At 41.1% G+C, this 23,278-nt stretch overlaps 2 protein-coding genes across 2 annotated transcripts; both read right to left on the reverse strand.

The window, feature by feature from the left end:
- Positions 1-8,182: 8,182 nt before the first annotated feature.
- On the reverse strand, positions 8,183-10,179 carry myod1 (myogenic differentiation 1; the record flags this gene model as incomplete). The annotated part of the gene is made up of 3 exons (XM_084554471.1): positions 9,577-10,179; positions 8,732-8,810; positions 8,183-8,406 (listed from the first exon to the last, which is right to left on the reverse strand). The coding sequence occupies exons 1-3, from the start codon at positions 10,162-10,164 to the stop codon at positions 8,183-8,185; spliced, it is 891 nt and encodes a 296-aa protein (XP_084410597.1). The 5' UTR covers positions 10,165-10,179.
- Positions 10,180-13,806: 3,627 nt separating this feature from the next.
- On the reverse strand, positions 13,807-19,463 carry LOC311495328 (ferritin, heavy subunit; the record flags this gene model as incomplete). Its single annotated transcript, XM_084554740.1, has 3 exons — positions 13,807-14,554; positions 17,554-17,700; positions 19,293-19,463. 3 exons carry the CDS (start codon positions 19,461-19,463, stop codon positions 14,264-14,266), a joined length of 609 nt encoding a protein of 202 aa, XP_084410866.1. The 3' UTR covers positions 13,807-14,263.
- Between the last annotated feature and the right edge of the window lie 3,815 nt (positions 19,464-23,278).

Here is a 23,278-nt window from a genome sequence, read left to right on the forward strand (position 1 = left end):
CCAGTCAAACCTAGACATTCATTCATTCATTCATTCATTCATCTTCTGTACCCGCTTATTCCTGTTAAGGGTTGCGGGGTCTGCTGGAGCCTATCCCAGCTGTCATCGAGCGAGAGGTGGGGGAACACCCTGGACAGGTCTCCAGTCTATCGCAGGGCTAACACAGAGAGACAGACAAACATTCACACTAACATGCACACCTACGGCCAATTTAGAATCACCAATGAACCTAATGAGCATGTCTTTGGACAGTGGGAGGAAGCTGGAGTACCTGTAGAGAACCTACGTAGACACAGGGAGAACATGCAAACTACACACAGAAAGGCCCAGTCGGCCAAACCAAGACATTAAAAAAAAATTAAAATGCATTTAAGAATAAACTAAAATAGGGATAAACAAACAGAGAAGAAGATTGTCACAGACAGCTTACAACACAATTAAATATTTTTTTCATTTTTTTGCATCTTGTTAGGGAGCTGGGGTCTGAGTGCAGGGTCAGCCATGATACAGTGCAACTGGAGCAGACAGGGCTAGGGGCTTTGGAACAATTTATGACATAAGGCTGGCAGACAGTCTCCTCCCTACCTCTGGACAGGATGCAGACTGACCATCCATATGTTACGTACATGTCAAAAGAAGAAGGATATCACAAACTCAGTTTAGAACGTGCCTATGGCTCAGTTGGTTTGCGTTGTCCACAAACCACAGAGGGTTAGACCACATGCCAAACTAAGACACTGGAATCACAGATTTGCTCGGTGCTGGTGTGTGTCTTTGAGTACTAGAAAAGGTAGAAAAAACTACATTGATACAAGATTACTGACAGAACAGGCAATGAGAGAAATCTGAAACTTGAGTAAGATGACAAGTGGAGAGGCAGGAACAGATATGGATGAAGAGGCAGATAAAACAACTCACACACACGCATGCAGGTTCGGTGATAAGACAAAGAGCAGACAATTACAGCAGAGTGAAAAGAAAATATACGTAACCCAACTAAAATATAATATATTTAGTACAAAATGTATGTAACGACTGCTCATGACATATTCAATCTAAAGAAAAAATAAATGGTAGACATACAATGCTGAAATTGATGTAAAATAACGAGTCTTATCAGAAATTAACTATATGACTTCATTATTGCTTTATTTTTAAGATTATGGAACACATGATGTAAAAACATTTGTTGGGTTGTTCAGCCCTCTGTTTCAGCCTCATGCATAGCCCTCTGCTGATTTATGAAATATGAATCAAAACGATCAGTATTGGGTTTAAACTGTCCCAGAGACCCACATATAAACACAACATCCGTCGACTGTGACACATTAATGGCAAATGATCCAAGTTATCCAGTGTTTGTGATTCAACAGTAAATGTCGTCACACTTCACTTTGAATTCACCTTCTGTACCCGCTTATTCCTATGAAGGGTCACAGGGTCTGCTGGAGCCTATCCCAGCTGTCATCAGGCGCCAGGCGGGGTACACCCTGAACAGGTCTCCAGTCTATCGCAGGGCTAACACAGAGAGACAGACAACCATTCATAGTCATGGCCAATTTAGAATCACCAGTTAACCTAACCAGCATGTCTTTGGATGGTGGGAGGAAGCTGGAGTACCTGGAGAGAACCCACACAGACACAGGGAGAACATGCAAACTCCACACATAAAGGCCCAGTCGGTCCATGGATTCGAACCCAGGACCTTCTCACTGTGAGGCATCAGTCCTAACCACCTCGCCACTGTGCAAATTTGAGTGAACTTAACAAGTCACTCAAAGCAGACTATTTTAACTGCTACACACAAGTCACTTATTATGACTAAACACATTCAAAAAACACACACACAAAATAAACTTCACTACCCATCTGTGGCCGTTCTGTATTGCTGTCAGTGGAAGTTAGCAAGCCTTAACACACAAAAGGAAATGTGTGCAAACAGGACCAGGAGAGGCTGCACAGAAAGCTGATGGGGCTGATGGATGATCCTTCAACTGCAAGGATGAATAGCTGGTTGAAGACAGTATGTTACCAAGCTGTGTCATCTTGTGACTCCTGACCATAGGCTGTATATAAATATGGACAATGTGTACCCACTTCCTTGCACTGGCTAAATTAACACTATTTTCCCGGGGATATGGGTGGCGCCATCTTGTGAGTTTGGAGCCAGAGTACAGAGCCACATTATCAATGACCCACCCACACTTCCTCCAGACTCACTCATGTTTTCGTTTAATTAATACTAAGAAATGTTGGATTATACACTGTACTTGTTACTTTTTTCACAGTCCTACTGGACTGCTTCAAGAAGCGGTTGGCATTGCAGCTGGTAGCCATCATGATATCACATCCTGTTTCTATACTGTATAACTGAAACAAAACTTATTAGAAAAATGGACTGTGACAAAGGCGTCGTCACAGGCCCGTGACAGCACCAGGTGTTGAACAATGGAATTCACATTCACATTCAATAATATCTTTAGGTATGGTGGTGAGTGCACACACCACTTACAGGTCAATTAAATAACACACATTACCACATTTAGTTTTAGTATTATTAGCAATATTAGTATTATTAGTAGTATTTAGCAATTTATTTTCATTTTTGTCATATTTGTGTTTTCACCTGTTCTCACCAATGCTGTTTTATTTTCTCTGTCCCAGGAAATCGGCCAGAGCTGTGGCTGAGGCCCAATCAGAGCTGTGGCTGAGGCCCAATCAGAGCTGTGGCTGAGGGCCAATCAAATATGTTCAGAGGTTGCTCTCAGGTGTGTTGGGTGTGGAACTTACCAACTGAAAGTAGGTCAGGGGTGATTTTGTTTGTAGTATGATAAGTTATGTTGGTTTATGTAAAACTTGTGACTACAGAGTAGCACAATATGTCAGAATATCATGGTTGTATGTAGAAATCATGTTTATGTTGTCATACTGAGTTCAGGAGAAGTAAATTGATTATTGTAGCTAATGGTTGGTCCAGAGGGAGGGGCTGAAGGTATAAAACCTCTGGCCACCAAGGCTGTGAGATAGAGTTGGAAGATGATGCAGAAAGTGTGGAGGTTTCATGGGATGTTTGCTGAAACAGGTTTCAGTTGTTGTTCACATTTTTCCTGTAAATAGAGGCTTATCGATTGCAACCAAAGCCATCTCCTTGATGTTTTTCTTTTTTCTTCCCACGGAATATTTGAACCCAGCTTTTGAGACATGGACACTTGAACATGCATCTGCATTATATTAACTACCTAAAGAGAGAGAAACCATCCTTGAAAAAAAATAAAAAATATTTGGCATGTATTTTAGTGTTTTAGGTTGCCCCAAGTCCAGTCCACTTACATGGAGGGGGTGGATCTTATGACCTATACTGCAACCAGCCACCAGGGGGAGCACTACACTTGCTTTTGCTTCACCTTTGAGGAGCAGTTCCATCCATCTTACTACAGTCTATGCTCCTGGCACAACACTATGAAAATAGGCTGTTTGTGTCTTTCTTATTGTATGGAGATATAATCGTTTTTGACTGTTACATATCTTGTAGGCATCCCAATATATTCTTGCACATGGACATCAGAGTTTTGCTCTTGTACATTTCCAAATAGCCACAACTATGTATATTGTATTCAGTTATACAAAACTGGGGTGGCAAAGCATTTCCTTAGCAGTGGCAGCTGCCAGCTGATCAGCATAAAGCTACAAGGCTGTTGGAGACAGTTTGTAATGAAAGCATTTAAATCTAATCTAAAACACACACACGCGCATATATATTTAAAAAACAGACCAAACTGTTGTATTTCATCCTAAACTATTTCCCTTCTTTCTTTACTGTAACCCTCATGAAGACCAAGCCTGCAGACAAACAGTTTAACACTGAAAATGAGATTTTTCTTTAGCAATGAAGAACTCACATTTCCCTTGAAGCTCTCTCATATACTATTATCATTAATACATTTTTTTGGATTTGCAAACATACCTCTAATATATCTGTGGCCCAGTAGGTAGAGTGGGATTCTGGCACTGGTGTGTGAACCAGGTGTGAACAAATGTGTGTCATTATGACTGTAAATTGCTTTGAGTAGAAAAGTGCTGTAAATTAATGCAAGACCATATGCCATTTTATATGTGTAAACAAAATTTGTGCTGAGATCATCCACCAGTGCTTTCTTTTCCTTCTTTTTTTTCTCAGAATGCCCCAAACTGTTGATTTGACCTCTCCTGTGGATAGTCTCTTTCACTTGCATTAAGAGCTCATTTGAGAGGATGTTGTTGATTCCCTTCTTCCACAGATTCCAAATGCAAATGTGTGTTACATTTGCATTTGGAATCTGGAAACGGTTCCAAACATTTCACTGATGAAATAACATTGAACTGATGAAGTAGTAATGTACCTGTCCATGGTGTACCCTGCCTCTCGCCCGATGACAGCTGGGATAGGCTCCAGCAGACCCCGCGACCCTTGACAGGAATGAGCAGGTACAGAAGATGAATGAATGAATGAATGAATGAAAGTCGTAATGTAGCAGAAGCTCACATCCTAAACTTTGGAGTCAAGTGTCTACGTTACCTTTGGTCTATTGAAAAAAAGGAGACTGTATATAAAAGATGTGTAATTCAACCGTTCCTCCAGTTTGCAGGAGTATCCACTAAATATAAAGCTAAGACCAACTTGTAGACCACAGTCAGTGAGTGTAATTTGAATATGTTTTTGTAAACTTTTTGTATCCCAGAGTTTCAAAACTTCTGTCAGTATATAAAAATATATAACCTCAACAATTCTGCTTTATGAATAGTGTGAAGGAAAAATCAGTGACAGAACAGGTGTTTTTGAATTACAGTGGTTCAGCAATAAAGTATACAACCTGACACAGACATGAAGAAAAGACTGGAGCGCAACCTTGATAGGTGCAGATACCTGCAGTTCTTCTTTGTGATCACAGGATGTCGCTGTTGATCTTTTAATACCAGAGCAGACAGCGAAGATGTCCATCAGCCTCAGGAGGGAGGAGGTTTAGACTGAACGTTCCCTATTTATACAGGGGAAAGGAATAACATCTGTTTTCAAAAAGACAGCCAACCATTCAACCAATTTAGAATCACCAATGAACCTAACCAGCATGGACAGACTGCAGAGAACAGTCAGGGCTGCAGAGAGGATCATTGGTACCGATCTTCCCTCCATCCAGGACCTGTACCGGTCCTGGGTCAGGAAGCGGGCCAGGAAAATCTCCACAGACCCCTCACACCCAGGTCACAACCTGTTTAGACTCCTCCCCTCAGGCCGGTGTTACAGAGCACTGTACGCCAAAACCACCCGTCACAAGGACAGTTTCTTCCCCCGGGCTGTCGCTCTGATGAACTCTGAGCAGTCACAGAGTGTGAGACCATCCACATGAACAATAATCAATAACTCTGCACTGTTGTATATACTCACTGTACAATAACCCTGGTTTGGTGTATATATTATCCTATATTTTATGTGTACAGATTGAGATTTATTTTATTTTTATTTTTATTTTATTTTATTTCACTTATTTAAGTTGTTTCTGTACTAGAGAGAAAAGTTGCCAGAGTCAAATTCCTTGTATGTGTACATACTTGGCCATTAAAGCTGATTCTGATTCTGATGTCTTTGGACAGTGGGAGGAAGCTGGAGTACCTGGAGAGAACCCACGCAGACACAGGGAGAACATGTAAACTCCACACAGAAAGGCCCAGTCAGCCTGGATTCAAACCCGGAACCTTCTTGCTGTGAGGCATAAGTGCTAACCACCATACCACTGTGCCGCCCTGAAATAATAATCATAATTTTTTCATACTGAGGTAGAATAAACAAAAAAGAAAATACATAAATATATTTTAAGATAACATAAGATGATTTTTCATTTCATTTTTGAAGAATTACTTTAATTACATGAAAATAAAATATTTTTTAATGCAGACCATCATGAAACACAATACAGAGGTGAGGTAAATGACCATGCATACCTGCTGAATTATACTGGACACACTGATTTTTTTGTGTTTACTGTTACATAATAGATAAAGCAGCTTCAGCGAACTACACGTTGAAATATCAGTTACAACCTAAATGCTACTCTTATCGGAACCTTTTCAACATTGGCAAAGATTTCCCTGCAAAAGAATTCAGTCCACGCGCAAAAGCCTGCTGTTGACTGCAGAGCCTGGGAGCAGATTTTTCAGGTAGGTATTGGTTATGTGGGTGGTGCAGAGGTCTCATGCATTTGTAGATAAATAGTTAAAAGCAAGATGTATAGCAGTTAAAATAGTCTACAATGTTTCAGTGCAACTGTGTGTTTATCATTATAAATTTAGAGGGAACACATGATTTAGGCTACAATTTCCTGCAATACGTTAACAAACTAAGACCTAATCATCAGTAGTATGATACAGACTGGATCATACTACCTTCAAGAAGTAGGCTTCTGTAACTCTGATATTTGCTCTCATCTCATTTCTTGAAGCTGCAGCTGACCATTGGCCTACACGTGTCCATCATTTGACTTTTGGAAAATCTTGAGTGGAATGGCTGGGTATCCAGCTGTCAACCGTACTGTCAAATAGCCTGTGTTAGGCTATGTTACTGTATGTCGACCAGATAATGTTACCTGGAACAGTAAATATTGCTTTGCTTTATAACTATATAGGAGATTATTCCGGTTTTGTCAAGTTACGGCTTATAAACTTAATTATAAAGCCTGTTAAAGTAAAAATTAATGATCTCTGTCTCTCTCTTTGTGACCCTGGTAAGGTATGAGGATAGAAGGAGGTGTCCATGATAAATAAATAAGTTTTTTAGTTTCCCCCACAAAATAAATAATAACTAAAAGGCTGAATAAATTAATAAAATAATTATAAATGCATAAATAAAATTGCCCTGAGGCTCTAATGGAAAATCCTAAAAACAATAAAGGAATTAAAAAATCAGATTCATGTTTTCTGTATAAATAATCAGGATCATTTATTTGTCATTAGACTGTCACTCAGTTTTCAGATGTATATAAATATAAAGTTTAACATTTTTTGTCACAACAAACAAAAGCACATACAGACAGGAACATTAAATACATAATTAATACTTTGAGTTGGAACAAATCAGCTCTTATTTACACAATATGTACACAAACAGAAAAATGGTCCTGTAGTGAATGAACATGACGTTTTAAGTCCGGACTTGGACAAGAAGCAGGTCTCATGGGGGGGAAAAGGTACTACAATAGATGTAGTTTATAATATGTGTGGAGTAGTGTTTTGGTGGTGTTTTTCTAAAATATCCTGGGATTACTGGTTCTGTTTTGTTCCTGAGGGAACTGAACAGCTGGGGCCTTCAGGACTTCAGATGGACAAAAGTGGAGGAATGTTAATGGGTGGTTTTTGGCCTCCGTCCTTCATCAAATAGACTATACACAGAAGAGAGGAAAAATCCATCTGACTGACTAAGCTGAAGCTTAAAATGTTTTTCATAACTTAAAATTAACATAAAAATACAGCACTAATTGAACTGGATTCGATTCACTATTAAACCTGTAACACGTTCCAGCATGGTTTAACGTAAGCCTGAAATAAGCTCCAAGTAGTTTAACATCAGGAAAGGGAAAACTGAGGTGGACTGTGGAAGCTCATTTCTTCTGGTAAAAGAAATCATTATTGGCCGGTTTGGAATGATAAAAAACAACTTCTCATTCATGCGATTCAAGGTCAGAACCTTGAGTTTGTATACCTCTTGGTTTAAATTTAAATTTTTGTATTTTCAGTTTCTCGTAATAGAAATTTAAGTGTCCTATCCAGTGTTTATAAAAACTGCATTGATAAACTGAATCTGCAAAGTCTAGTTTTTATCATTATATCTGTAATAATAATAATAATAATAATAATAATAATAATAATAATAAAACTTCCGTTAAGGCCCATGCTATTGACCACATCCCACGGTCCCCATTTGGTACTCCATGGAGTTTTCTCCATAACGACAAATTCTATAAAACTGTAGGCTATATAAAATAGTGTCCATTCACCTAGCAGAAATGAGCTTCCTACAAACCTTGCTGCGAGCGAGACTCGCTTCAGACTGAATAAGTGGTGAAAGTGATCGTTTTCCCTGCGTGGGTCTCTGAAATGACTGGACGGTTCGACGGCGTGTTATTGTCCCAGGTGGATGTCTGTGCGTGAGGGTCTATAGGACTTGGTAAATGAGGCTGGGGTCCTGGCTGGCGGTCGGGGAGGGGACCTGGACAGGCGGGGCGCTCCCCGGAGCCTCGCTGACCGTGACTGTCGGCGGGGACGCGGGCCCGTCGGCGGGCGGCAGGAGGCTGCTGTTGTCGGTGGAGATTCGCTCCACGATGCTGGACAGACAGTCCAGACTGGAGACCACGGAGCTCCGTGCACTCTTCAAACCACCTGCATGACACAAATAGACAGAAATCTCAGTTATTACTTTTGTTGAAAATAAAATGCATGGGGACATTCGTTCGACTTTATATTCAAATATTTTCTGCAAATAATTTCAATAAAATTCTTATTTGTTTTTAAGAGAGGTCCGCTTTCAAAAAGCGGCAGGCTGCCATTCACATTTTATTTTATAGTTTTATTGGCTTCATTGTTTTTTATTGCTTGTTGTTTGTCTTTCCCTGCTAACTACCTCTGCTTTACGGCCAGAGGTGAAGTAGGGTGGTTCATTTCCTAATTGCCCTCTCACATAGGTGATATCAAAGCGCTTTCTTACCGTTTGGAGTCTCGGAGAAATAAGAGCTGTCATAACTTCCTCTTCTGGTGGACTGACAGGTAGGGCCGTTAAAATCCGTCTAGACAGAAAAAAAAAGGAAATGATTTAGAAAAGAGGTGTCGATACACGGAGCAGATACGTTTGTGTGTTATTATTTGTAAGTGCTGTTGCAGCAATGATGAGTACATGTAGTTCAGAGAAGCTGTATAAATGCTAAAGTCACTGAAAATAATTATTTGAAAAAAAAAAAAAAAGGCCAAAAAGAGTTAACCGAGTTTTCATTTTCAATTTTTAAAAAAGGATGGGGAATTTAAAATTAGAAGTAGTTTGGTGTTTGATGGGTTATTTTGATGGAGAGGATGAAAGAAGAAAATAGGCTGATCATTTTTAAATAAAAAGAATTTAAACGAAAGGTCCTTCTCTGACACAAATAGCCAGTAGCCTAATGAAGAACTTATACGCAGAGTACTGTAATAAATGTGGCCTTCTTAAAGCCACTTATACTTAGATGTTTACATCATGAACAAAATGAGAAAATTGTCTATTTGAGTCAAATCTATTTAAATACGGGTAAAATGTGAATTGAATGAGCTATAGTGGCATGTGGAAGGTGCTAAAATAAAACGTTTGCTTAAACTGAACTTAATTTCCATTAAGATAAAACTTTTAAAAGTGACAGTAGGCTAAATAAAAAAGCAAGATCAAGATAAGTGTTGAAAACTAACAACTTGTCCGTGCGTAAAGACGCACTGGAGCAACTGCAACCAACGCGTGCTCAGAGAGATCGTTCTCCACTGACCCCCTCTTCTCCCCCCTCTTTGACATTTGTCGGTCCTTGAACTCACCATGCCGTCGGAGCAGTTGGAGCGGGGGCTGGATGCGTCCGAGTCCCCGCTGTAGTGCTCCAGCACCGGATAGTAGCCGTCCTCCTGTCCGCCGCGCAGCAGCGCCTGCAGGGATTCGATGTAGCTGATGGCGTTACGCAGGATCTCCACTTTGGGCAGCCTCTGGTTGGGGTTGGCCGTGGTGCAGCGCTTCAGGGTCTCGAAGGCGTCGTTGACCTTGCTGAGCCGCCGGCGCTCCCGCAGCGTGGCCGCCTTCCGTCGGTCCGCATTCGTGGTCTTCCGCTTGCAGGCCTTACAGGCCCAGAGCAGGCAGCGGCCCGCCTGATGGTGCCCGCTGGGGGCTCGGACGTGCTCGTCGTCCTCTCCCTCGCCGTGGTGGTGGAGATGCAGGAGGGAGGACGGGGAGGAGGAAGAAGAGGAAGGGGAGGACGAGGATGAAGAGGAGGAGTCATCTGGCTTCAGCAGGCCCACATGGACCAGCCGCGGGTCCAGATCCTCGAAGAAGTGCATGTCGCTGGTGTTGAAGCAGGGGTCATCATAGAAATCATCAGCGGCAGGGATGGGGAAAGAGATATCCGACAACTCCATGATTCAGTCCAAAACACAACAAAAGGAGAAAGAAATCCAGTGGAGCACAGTCTTCAGCCAAAACAAAACTTTGTTAGGAAAGAAAAAGATGTGAATAACTCTGAGCAGAGAAAGTGAGATGTGAATCAGGATCTGGGCTTTCAGGGGAATGTAGAGTCCTGTCACAAACTTTTCTGCCCTCTCAGCTGTTGACCTGGATCAACTTATACCTGGGACATTGAAGGAGGGCGGGGTTTGGATGGTGGGTCCTTCGAGGTCTGACCAATCAGGTGGCAGCAGGAGGGGTTTACAACTTCACGGTAATTAGTGTACAATTACCCCTAACAGAGCAGTAACAGCGGGATAATATACTGCTGCAAGCAGCGGGGGACCGTACACATGTGGGAAGTATAGTACATTCTAAAGAGTACAAATACTGAAAAGAAATATGAAGCTAGCATTAAAAAAACACGGAATTTGTTTCCTTTTCTGTGCGTTTTGCTGTTGTTACATTACCTTCTTTTTGGTTCTATTTTTCTTATCCTGTTATCTGTAGGCCTACATGTCTAATCAAAATTGTCTTGCCTTGAAACGGCAAAACAAAAAAAAAAAAAAAGAGAGAGAGAGAGAGAGAGAGAGAGAGAGAGAAAAGGTCTCAGATGCCTCTAAACGAATGAGAAAATAAAAATAAAAAAGTAGGAGGTATGGTAAAAATAAACAAATGTGAAAATGTAATATACATGAAAAAGAATCCAATGGGGATATAAATAACAATAAACTATAATCATTTCTAAATTCAGAACACATTCAAATCTGAATAAAATCTCATATGTTAGAATACAGCTATAAATAGGTTTGTAAAAGCGAAAGTAAAGGAATATATAGGTCTCCAGTTATATATTTAGAAAAAGAGGAATTACCTAAATCATACCAAATAAAAAACAAAGAACAAAATGTGAGAACTGAGAAGGTCCTTAAAAAATAATAAATAGAGAACATTATGGCTAATAATAGCCTAATACTACTAATGCTAATAATAATGTTTATAGTGTTTTTCTTTTTTTAATTTTATTTCATTTTTATCTTATTTTTTTATTTTGCCATATGTACCAGACATTACAACAGGACTATGTTTTCTTTTTACAGTTGGGATCTCTAACATGACCTCCTTTTGATTGGTGATGGGATGAGGCTGCCTCAGAATAGAGATGAGTCAGGCTCATCATCTGATGGAAAGTGAAGACGTGTCAACGAGAAACTAAACTTGGAGATAAAGTCTTACAGAATAAACAAATACATAAATTCATGAATCACACCCAGACTCGTCCGTAAAGACTCCACACAGCGCTCATATTTCACATTTCTTCCCTGAAGCCAACCCCTATTCTTACTGCACGGACGTGTGAACTGAGTAATCGAGTTAAATGTCACTTTATTTTTAGGTCGATGGAGAGTTCCCCTCTGCGTCGGTGCGCTCGGACCACGTTCACTGACCTCCTTTCTACCTGCAGCTCCCCACTCGGACCACTGCACCAGACCCTTCCAGAAACAAAATGAATTTTCACGAAAAGCGCAGCCAAGTCTCGCGCCGGTTTGTGCCACTACAGTACACAGCTGCGGCAGCTGGAGGGCGCTACAGAGTAGTTCTTGCAGCAGCAGCAGCAGCAGCAGCAGTAACAACCGTCCCACCAGTTTGCAGGATGACTTCTGCCCGTTTCCTTGGCCCTGAGCTGAGTCTTGCAGGCTGTGAACTGTCTACCCATCACCTCTGCCAGTCAGACGTGACAGATGGTTAGAAGCTGTATACTGTGGGTCTTGGATGCTTTGAGTGTTTGAGAAAATATTCAAAGACTTTAACCAAAGGATTATCACTGTAACTTCTAAAATGATTGACACGTCTTCTAATGCAGGGGCTAACAGTGGACGTCAAGTAAATCTACTCCAAGAATGTTTTAAGTAAAGGTTATTAACATATGAGATTTGTTTTGAAGTAATAAGTGGGACAGTATATGTCTATTAGTGCATCATTTATATCATCAAGAAATAAATATATATATTTTTAACAATTTCACATTCTTTTTTTTTTTATTTTCACTTATCAAAGTACAAAGCGCACACAATCAAACAACAACAACAAAAAAACTTTCCCCACAGTAGAGAAACAAATATATATTACTTCATGGCTTCTCCAAGACATGAGAGTTCTATCCAACCAGTGAACACCACAAAATGTGAATATATATTATTAAATACTAAGCATATGGTGAATAAATAATAACAACAACAAAAAGAAATAAGGATCATAATACAAATACACAAAAGGAGCAAGCAAATCACATGATACCAATAGCCAGAGTGCAACTGGTTACAGGTGGCTTCATGTCATTTAACAAAGATTTATAGTTTTTATTTCTTTTTTCCTTTTTTTGTAAATTCTGCCAATTATTTACAGGGCTGGTTAAATGCTTAATTTTTTTATTTTATTTTTTTTACTTCTTGAAAAGAGACAGAAATGAAAAAGAGTACGCTGCCTTAAAGTGCTGAGCTGCAGCAGTTAGAGCTGGAACTGTCTATTAACACCAAACTGACATCACAGAACTACCGGTAGTGAAGGCCGACTGTGGTGACTGGACCAAGAAGTTGCATTTGAACACACAGCAAAGACTACAGCTGACAGCCAGTAGCCAGTAGAAAGTAGGTCTGGGCCTACATGAAATGAAATAACTCATATCAGTAGGTGGCAGTAGTCTGTATTCACCATTCACGTAGCCATTAATAAGGAGAAACTGGAAAAGCTGGCAAGCTAGGAAGAACTAGAAACCATCATACAGAGCTCTCTTCTGTAGAGATGGGATTTATGGCTCTTTGAAGGGAGCTGTATCTTGTGGAGCCGTTTTAAAAGAGGTGTTCAAAAGCCTGGCTAGATTTATACATATTTATTTATTTAGATGTCAGCCTGGGGGTAAATTATTCTATCCTCGAAATAAGCACTGTAATAGGGTAAGATCTGGATTAGAATCATTCAAACTTAGACATCCAACCAATACATATTCTCTTGGTGGGATATCTGAGTCTATCTATATATAAAATATATATTTCTAGAGCTAGATTATTTATCGCATGAGAAATTCGGTAAACACCATTGCGCTGACCGGGAATCGAACCCAGATCCACTGCTAGGCTCACCACCTGCTAGGGCAGGAGTGAGCATACACTGAACATTATGACCACCTTCCTGTGTAGGTCTCCCTTGTGCCTCCAAAACAGTTGTGACTCATCAGAGAATGGACATGGGCCTTCTGAGGGTGTCCTGTGGTGTCTGGCAACAGAATGTTGTTAGTGGGGGCCTTTGGGTCCTATGGGTTGAGGGGAGGGGCCTCTGTGGATCATCCCACAGATACTTGATCAGTTTGGGATCTAGTGAATTTGGAGGCCAGGTCAACACCTTGTGTGTGTTCCTTTGTCAGGCTGCATCCTGCTGGGGATGGCTGCTGCCATCAAGGAGTGTCATTGCTATGGGGTGGGGGTGCCTGGTCTGGTCTAGGTGGGTGCTACATGTCTAAGTAACATCCACATGAATGCCAGGTCTGAAAGTTTCCCAGCAGAACATTTGATTTTCACATGATGGTCTATGTTATTTACTTCACCTGTCAGTGGTAATAATGTTGTGTCTGACTGGTGTGTATCTGTGGGCTGGTGTGTTGGGATTGTTCTCAGTTATGCTTCAAACAATAGTGATTGGAATGCTCATGTTGGGGTTAGCCCTAAAAAATGTTAGAGAATTATTACTTTTAATGAAACCCCTGTAGCACACAACAGACAGAGGACTTCTGAGTAGGTGGGAATAAAAATTATAATATGAATGTTTTGAATGCCAAGGACATGTATTATGATGTTTGGAGTAGTTTAAAGGTGCATTCGGTGCATCAACCTAGGCTAACACATCTGTGCTCATATGACTCTTGACTCTAGGGAAGCTAGTGACAAATCATATTTCATAAAACGTAAAAATTGCAGAAAGTCAAAGCTCTTTCACACTTAAATCTCTCTAAATCAATACAGACTGGATAGTCACTTCCTGTCTCATTTAAAACCAAGACTTCCATTTGAAATGCGTAGATTATCTGGTGAGTTCTTCCTGGAGCTCATTTAGGATGTACTCCCCAAACCCCCCCGTTTGGTCATTGGTACAACCCACTCGGCGGGCACTGGTGAGCAGATCGCCCAGCAATTTGAGGCGGTCCACCCGTGGCCCCAGGAAGAGGCTCTTCACAACGTGACTGGTGTGTGGGTCTCCGTGCTCTCGGGCCAGCTGACTCAGCTCGACCATGACACCCGCCTCCTCTTTCAGTTGGAGCAGCAGCAGCTCCAGAGCAGGCAGCACGGCACACAGTGCCTCACACCCAGGCTTCTGAAAAATGAAAGACACACATAGAAGGTATGAGAGGTGGGACTTTGATTTGTGTAAAGTTATTTGGATTCTGATCTACTGCAAAGACCACGACTTCCTGTCAAACCTTCATCCAGACAAACACTAAGCTGAATGGAGTAATCTTGGCATGTCTGAATAGTCCCCATGCACTGAGCTCTCAGCACTATTTGTCAGTGTGGAGATAGACAGGACTGGAGTGCAAGGGAGTAAATCAAATCCTGCTCTTACCGAATGCTCAGGATAAACTTTACAGTTTTAGTTCTCTCTACTGACAAGGCTCAGAGTAATCATAAGTACTGAACGTTCTTATTGTTCAATATTGCCACAGCTAGGCAATGCTAGCAGACTAGCAGTCTTGTTTCTCCACGTGCTAGTGTAATGTATCATGGAAATCTGTTCTCTTCTCTCTTTTCTGTCTCTACCCGGCCGGCCTTAGGCAGATGGGTTCCTCCATATGAGCTGGGTTCTGCTCAAGGTTTCTTCCTTGACACTGTTGCCTTCAGGCTTGCTCTGGGGGTTTCAGGCCGGGTTTCAGACTGGATGTTGTAAAGACAATTTGTATTGTTATTGACGCTATATGTAATTGAATTGAATTTAATTGAATGGATAACGTCCATATCAAACATTGGCAGACCCTATTATACTTGAAATTCACAATAATTTTACCCATTTCTTGGAGCAGTGTTGGTAACTGAGTCCTTCACTGGCTGTAGTTACAGAGGTATGAGATGTCATTTGGGTGACTTTAAAACAAAGTCACCCACAACAGGAAACTTATAAAAAAGAGATTAAGCGAGTCGGAGGGGCTGTCCTGTTGGCGCACACACAACTTAAGTAACGGATAACAAGGTATCTCAAACTGCTGCTGACTGGTTCCGGGCGTCAGGCCTGAAACGATTTTACACAACTCATAAACTTGGGGCGACGGTCAGAGGCCACGCTGTGACGCGCCAATGCCACCTCTGTCCAATCCAATGGCCATCTGGAAACACCATCACGCCACCATCCCTCTGCTGTAGCATTAATCTTGCCAATTTTCCGGAACTCAGTGGGGGGAAATGTACACCCTGACCAGCTTACGTCCAGAGCTGCGGGCAGGTCTCCGGGGGTTTAAACTCACTCGCTCTTTCTCCGGTCTCTTGGTATCTTAACCAACCCTCACCCTGTCTGATCGCTAACACCTGGCCCCCCAATGAGGAACTCCATTCCAAAATGAGATATCTGCAGTTTGAAAGAAAAAACACGCAGAGATAGAGAGACACCTGCTCTGACAAAATGACAGATAGCACAGGAGGAAAAATAAATCCTCACACTGGGACGGTTTGGGATGAACGTGAGGCCGCTGGTGGAGTAAAATGAGAAGGCAGTTACAGACTGAAGCTTCTCTGTCTCACAGATAAAGTTCAGATCATAAATTTTATTTCAAAATGGATCCGTAAATCAGCTCTTCAGCCCATCTTGCCAGGGCTGTCTCTGGGGAGCAAATGTTCTTGACCCTGGCCTCTGACTGACTTCTGTGTGTGGCTGTGAATGTGATGGAAAGCAATGAAGTACATTTACTCAAGTATTGAACTGGACTAAAAGTTGATAAAATTGTAAATATGTCAAAATTGTACTATTTAGTAGTAATAGCTAAATGTACTTGGTTATTTCACAAAATATTGTATTTTTCACAACTACAATTTGAAAGATTTTGTATATGACATTGTCACAAACCATCAGGGGCTGAGCCCAGATTGTTTTCATCATAAAGCTCCAAAAGGTGAAAGGATGGAAGAGTTTGGATTTGACCATAAGACCTGCATGTGATTTCAATGTCTCAAACCAGAATGATTGTCCTGTCATACGTAGATCTACATGGCTGTCAATAATCAGGAAAAAATTTGGATTGGTCATAAAGCTCTGGTGTTATGATTTTGTGCAGAACTACAAGACTGATTAAATATACAACACAAGACTAGACTGCTAGCCAATACAATTCTGTATTGAGTTGTGTCCACTGTCTCCATTGGGAGTTTTTATGTACGTTTGAGGAAGAAATTGCAGAAAACAACTGAAAATGCTGTCACGTTGAAATGTCACTCTTTCTTTCCTAGGAGGACTAGGACCTCAGTGACCTCAGAACATAAGCTCCATAACATGTGTTGCTGTGTTTTGAGTGTGGTGGGCAGTGTCAGAAAAAAAGGGCAGTCATTGGGGTATTTTGTAGAGCAATGATTTTTTTTTCATTATTGTGAAGTTTCATGTTTGTTGAATGTTTCTATGCCTTTCCACCAATTTGTGAAGCCCCACTGACAAAACTGCTGTCAAACCCCACACTACCTTCATTGAAGAGACATTTGTCCACTACTTTCACACGTCTAGAACAGACAACATGATCACATTTGTTACATTTGACTGAAGTTGGGAGATTATTGTGGAGTGACTGCCTTCACCAAACCCATGTTAACTCTTATCCTGGTACTGCTGCTATGTTAGCTGAGTTAGTGTAGCTCCTGGGCCTGGGGCAGGTTTGATGATCGCTTTGGAGATGCTGCAGCTGCTGCCGGTAGGCCCACTAAGCTTCAAGTCTCTGGTTGATTTAACAACACAAAGATCAATCTCTTTTAGCTTCCCAGAAAACTCAGAAATGTGTTTTTGCACCATGTGCATTGGTGTTGTGTTTACACACTGGACCTTCACTGACGGGTGTCATGAGACAGTTGTAGCTTGTTGTCATTGTGGCTTAGGCTACTTAATGTTTTACAATCAAGTCGGTTAATGTTTCCTGTGAATCTCAAAAAAATAGACAAACTAATCAAACAAATTTCACTTTTTTGGTTAAAACATTTTATTTATTCATGTTTGGTTTTGGGATAACATGTTCAACTATCACATACAATTTTGACCTAGGTATAATGTAAAGGGTTTGACTAAGACAGAGTGTCATCACAAAAATAAAAGGACAAGGGAATAAAACATTGTCTGACACTTTTTACCTGGATGTCTTTGCTGCAGTAGCTGCCACCCCTCTCAGCCAGGTAAGCCAGCATGGCCTCAGCCTCATGCTGCTGCTTCAGCGCCTCCTGGTGGAAGAAAGATGCAACGCGGGGCAGAGGGATGTCGTCCCGCTCAAACACGCTAGCCTGCAGTGGATAAAACATAATCTGCAATATCATGTTGTTCGAACAGGTCCATTGTCCTAAAGATACACTCTCAAACTCAAACAAAGTCTCAATTGTCATATTTATTTGTAATGAATACTGGTCAGACTCCCTGCTGCACAGATCAAACTACATGTGCCAAAGGTCTGTCCAAGTTTGGCATTGTGCCTTCATCCTCATGGCATGACTAACTTTCTTGGTCTTTTAAGTCTATCTGGAGGATGAAACCAGTGTCATTTTATTTCCCACTTTCTAAAAATGTCCAATGTAAAACAGTGTTCTAAAGGTGCAGTGTTAACTGCATCAATCATTCAATGGTGTAAATACAGCTCATGTTAAGTCAAATATCAAATATCAACAAAAGCATTAATTGTGGTTTTAGTAAATACTGTGGCTGCGCACCATCCTCTGCCATTTCAGGACTGGCAGAGAAGCTCAGTGACAGGCTGCTGTCTCTGTTCTACACCACAGACAGGTTGAGGAGGTCGTTTGTCCCTCAGGCCACAAGACTCTACGCCTCCCTGTGAGGAACCAACTGGACCATGGTCAATATATGTGATTATATAACTGCAATATCTTTCATATCTGTTTCTATGTGATGAAGCTCTACTGGACACCGAATTTCCCTTGAGATAAATACAGCATCTATCTATCTATCTATCTGTCTATCTATGTATCTATCTATCTATCTATCTCAGGTTGCCAAATCGCCATTAGATTAAAAAAACTCAGTATCCCACAGTCCACTGTGTCACTTCTATCTTTCAGTGACCAATGCTTGATTTCTGATGCCGTAATCATGTCAAGTGTATCATGTTCTTGATACGACTGATCAGTTTCAGCTCAGTGTCTCATACTGTCATGCTCTACCTCTGTTGTGGCTGAGTAGGTAGAGCAGCTTGTCCACAAACTAGATGGAGTTTAAACCCCAGTGTCATCATTATGGAAGGAATACACAGAGATATTATGTCCGCTACGTATTAAGGATTTAATGCAGTATTTCTTAAATACTAATGATAGAAAATCAGTGTTATGGTGAGTATTTTTTGTGGTTTATTTTCTGTTTTTAGCTCAGTCTGGTCAAGGTCATAAGCTGCCCTATGGTGTTATTGTTGCAGACAATGATAGGCTGGTTTATGGTAAACGCTTTGTATTATTACTATTGTTATTATTATTTATTTATTATTCCAAATGATTAGTAGTTAAATGATTTCAGATTCTGTAACTGTACCTCATTGAGTATGTTTAAAGATCAACATATTAGACTAAATATTGGCTAATTCTGCTACTGAATGTTGTATTTATCTTACTTAAATACAGTTCAAATATTTAGTTGCCTTATATCAAACTATAATCAAATATTGTTAGATTTCATCTGCACTTATCTGGGCTAAACACAGATAAACAGGCAGTTTCCATGAACAGTCGCACATGACTTCCACTTTCTGCTGCTTTTCTAGTGATGTTACAATCCTCTCTGTCCCTAGTAGTTGATCTGTCAGTCAGAGAGCAGACTTTGTTTTTTTTGGGTTTTTTTTCTTTGTCTTTACATGCTACGTGGTTGCGCCTCCTACCAGAGCCTGCAGCCGGTATACTCCATCCCACAGCAGGCTGCTCACCCCGCACAGAGCCTCCTCCACGACGGCCGGCAGGTTGTGCCTGGCCCGGCTGCTCATCGCGGAGCTCCGGTGCGCTCTGCACAATGGCAGGCTGCTCTTTAACTTCTTTCCTGCGGGCTCGGCCATGGTGTTTACCGCACTGATCCCGGAGAAAGTCGATCCGCACTGAGCGCCGACAGGACTCTGATACAACAACGGAGTGTTCAGGTGAATAACAGGTGATAAACACCGAGTCTTCTCCCTGTTGACCGTCAACACAGGGTAAATTTAGCCTGCGCGCATCAACTGTTTCCCGGTCAGCGGCTCAAGTTCATCCGGTGCGCTAGAGCTCAGGGCTGCAGCAAGCTGTGACACTAATCATATGAACATGAGGGTGGAGGTAGGTCTGATCAAATCTATTACCTCTAAAACTAGTTTCTGTCCGATTTCCATCATGCAAACGCATACATATTTATGAGGAATTAAGAGCTTACATGATGTATGCACAGAGCCGCCTCTAGCCATTTTGGTGCCCTGGGCAAAATCATGGTTTGGCACCCCAGCACCCCCCCCCCCCCCCCCCCCCCCCCCCCCCACACACACACACACACACACACACAAAATAAAAAATTAATTATTACTATTATTCATTTCATTTTTAAAAATGTATTGTTATTACTTTTTAATTATAAGGACTTGCATCAGCCCCCCTCCAGCAGGTTGAACCCCCTATGCAACCCCATGTATTGCCTATGCCCAGAGCCAGCTCTGTATATGAACATACGTCCATGGTATCACCTAATCAATACAAGTGAGAATTAATAGTCTACTGTTTAATAAGGCAAGGACTTCTGAGTGCTGGACTTCTGAGGATTTTCTACCAGATATTAAATTTTGTTTTATTTACCATGTGTTTAAAAGGTCGTATTTCCCAATATCATTAAAGACAATACTCAATATTTTAATGTGATCACTATTTCAGACTGAATGTGCTGAAGCTCGAGGCCTGCTTGTCTGTATGAGCTGGAGCCTGTGGACTTTCATTAGTTGAACAATCTAGAAAATACTGAAATACTGAACTCATCAAATTACAATCTTTGCAAATTTGCGTGACAGCAGCTAGTGGCATCTAAACCTGTGTTCATCTGAATCAAACATAGTAAATGAGAATCTGTGTTCCAGCCTTGCTTATGAACTTGCTGTAATCTTCTTATCCATACAGCTTCTCCTCAGCGTTGACCCCCTGGTTCTCCCTCCTCTTGTTTCATCTCAGCTCCTCAGGTCAGGATGAGTGACGAGAGGGGCTGGCTGCTCACCGGGGGTCAGCTAGTCCAGGAGGGACTGGTCTACTACTCCTCCTGGGTCAATGGGACAAGCACCCTTGACATGACCCCTGTGACCCTTAGGTACTTGTCACCTGGGCTGAACCTCACTGTAACAGACTATGGATGCGCCGCAGGAGGCCACACCAGGTGAAGCTAACTGCAGGAGGCTCCAAAGAGCACCAAGAGAGAGTTAATGTTCATAATCCATGAAAAGTGTTGCCTAATCTTAAAACTCTCTACTCGTTTTGACTCGCGTTTTGTCTGAATCAGGTTAGTGTTGTTGTTACTTGTTCAGCTTAATGCCCCATTTTCATTCAGCCCCCTTTTTCTTCTATAAATTGTGTGTAAACAAGCATCTTAAAGTTCTACTTAAATGTGTTCCTACTTTTCATTTTGCACTTAGGGAATGAAAGTGGACATTCAGATCATGGGCATAATCTGTTTCAACAGCTGAACATTTTCTGGGTGAACTTCAGATTTTGTTGTTTTTGTCCAATACATCAACAGAGAGACTGGAATCATGATATTTAACTTAATGCATTATTGGAAACGTGTATATGAACCCATCAGCTAATGCTGAGCTTGAGCTTTAGCAAACCTATACCCCAATTAGTGGAACAGAAGTGGAGGTGTAGTTTGTGGACATTTTGAATTTTAAAAACACTCAAGCATTTTGCATTTGCTGTACACAAGCCACATCTGCTGATGTGAACCCAGCTATGGGGCCTGCCTAGGTTCATAGAGGGTAAAATGAATTCCCAAATGACGAGTAGTGCCTTTAAATGTCGTCATCACCATGTTCAATAGAAAAATACATATGAAAAGGAACCTAAATGGAAATTTTCCAAACTGATACATTGCAATATAGTTGTATAGAGTTTTATTTGTCATTTAATGGTATTTCTTATCATGACATTCACTAGCTTGCTAAACTGTTAGTGTTCTGGACTGTTGCCCAGCAATGCTGTTGCCACAAGTCATGACCGATATTACTACCAGAACTCCAAGTATTTTGTGTACACACAGCTTCCCATGTCGTAACCACAAACTCCATTTGAAGGCAGCCAATGTCTAAAGGGCTTCATTTATAACTGGGTGAGGCAGCAGGACAATGACTTCATACTTAATTTCAGCTTTAGAAATGATTAAATGCAATTATTTACTTTTCCACCATTACTGTGAAACACATGAAGAACCTTTTGTGCCATATCACATTGTGTTTGACTCACTCATGAGAACCTCTATTTAAACTGCTCATCCAGAGTGTCCAATTTTCAAATGGTGCTTGTTCTTCATAGTTTGTCTCTTCTCCCACAGCTGAGCTTTAGACGACGTTACGCTTTGATTCATGACCCTGTGGTGGTCTGTCGTTGTTGCCACCCCCCAATGCTACTCTGTTACACACACACAGGACTGTCTGAGTGTTGGATGTTGCAGCTGTCAACAGACACTTAGAGTTCCACTCAAACACTTTGTTGTTATTGTTGCTGTTGTCGAACACTGTATGTGCACAACTTAAGAATTACCTTTCATTAGACATACAGTCATGTCCAAATAATGAAATACATAATTAAAGTCCGGACATCATTAGAACTTTTAAAAATCTCAAACAGTGCCGTTGTGTGATTGACAAGGACCAGGCACAGTCACTGATGGTTGCCTGTGGATGCCTGACAACTACTCAAGTCAAATTGCTCTTGCTAGTCAATTAAGTTGGCTTAGTCAATACTGTGTATCAATTAATTTGACTGATGAAAATACAGACATGATGGATAGAAGAGTAACAGCAATGTAGTCATATACATCATCTGACAATGCCAGGTAGATTTTGTTTACAGTGGCTGCCATTGGAAAAAGAAGTTGTTTAGACTGCCTTATCGTGTCTGTTGTGCAAGATATTGACATCAACAGCAACTTTACATGACGAACAAATAACAGTGATTAAGGAATAATGCGTTCCTCTGACTGGTTGTACAGCTCCAAACTCGCAAGATGGTCATATCCCTGGGAAAATAACGTCAGTTTGGACAATGCAAGGAAGTGGGGACACATTGTCCATATTTATATACAGTCTATGGTCCAAGCATGCTATGGTACGTTTGAAATACAGTTACAATAACGGCAGCACATTTAGTGCCACAGAACTTAATGAACCATCTTCCATCAAACTTCCAGCTTGAAGTCTGCAGTAATGTTTATAGCAAAATCCTTTGGCTAGCTTCACCACATTGCAGCCTTCTTTGTAAATCCATGCACCATTTCTTTAATTTAATAAGACCAGGCATAGGTATGACTGCATAATCTCGGCCATATTGACTGCAGGTATAGAAACCCCTGTCAAATCTGTCCCAAAATGAGGTTTAAACATTTTTCCCCATCGGTTGTGCTGCCATTACACATGCACAAGGTTTCAAGATACCAGCTTCATTTGCAGTTCAGTCCAGAGTGCTGTGACGTGACCAACATCTCTGTTCATCTCACCAGAACACTTGAACAAATGCCATGCTAACTCACATTATGGATGTAGTAGTGAGTCAACAAAAATAAGTAAACACTTACTGTTCAACTGTCATGAACCTCAACTGCATCAGTGCATCATCAACACAATCGGCTTGTCATGTTCTTTTGTTGAACAGA

The sequence above is a fragment of the Chelon labrosus genome (assembly GCF_963514085.1).
Source record: "Chelon labrosus genome assembly, chromosome: 11".
NCBI lineage: Eukaryota > Metazoa > Chordata > Actinopteri > Mugiliformes > Mugilidae > Chelon > Chelon labrosus.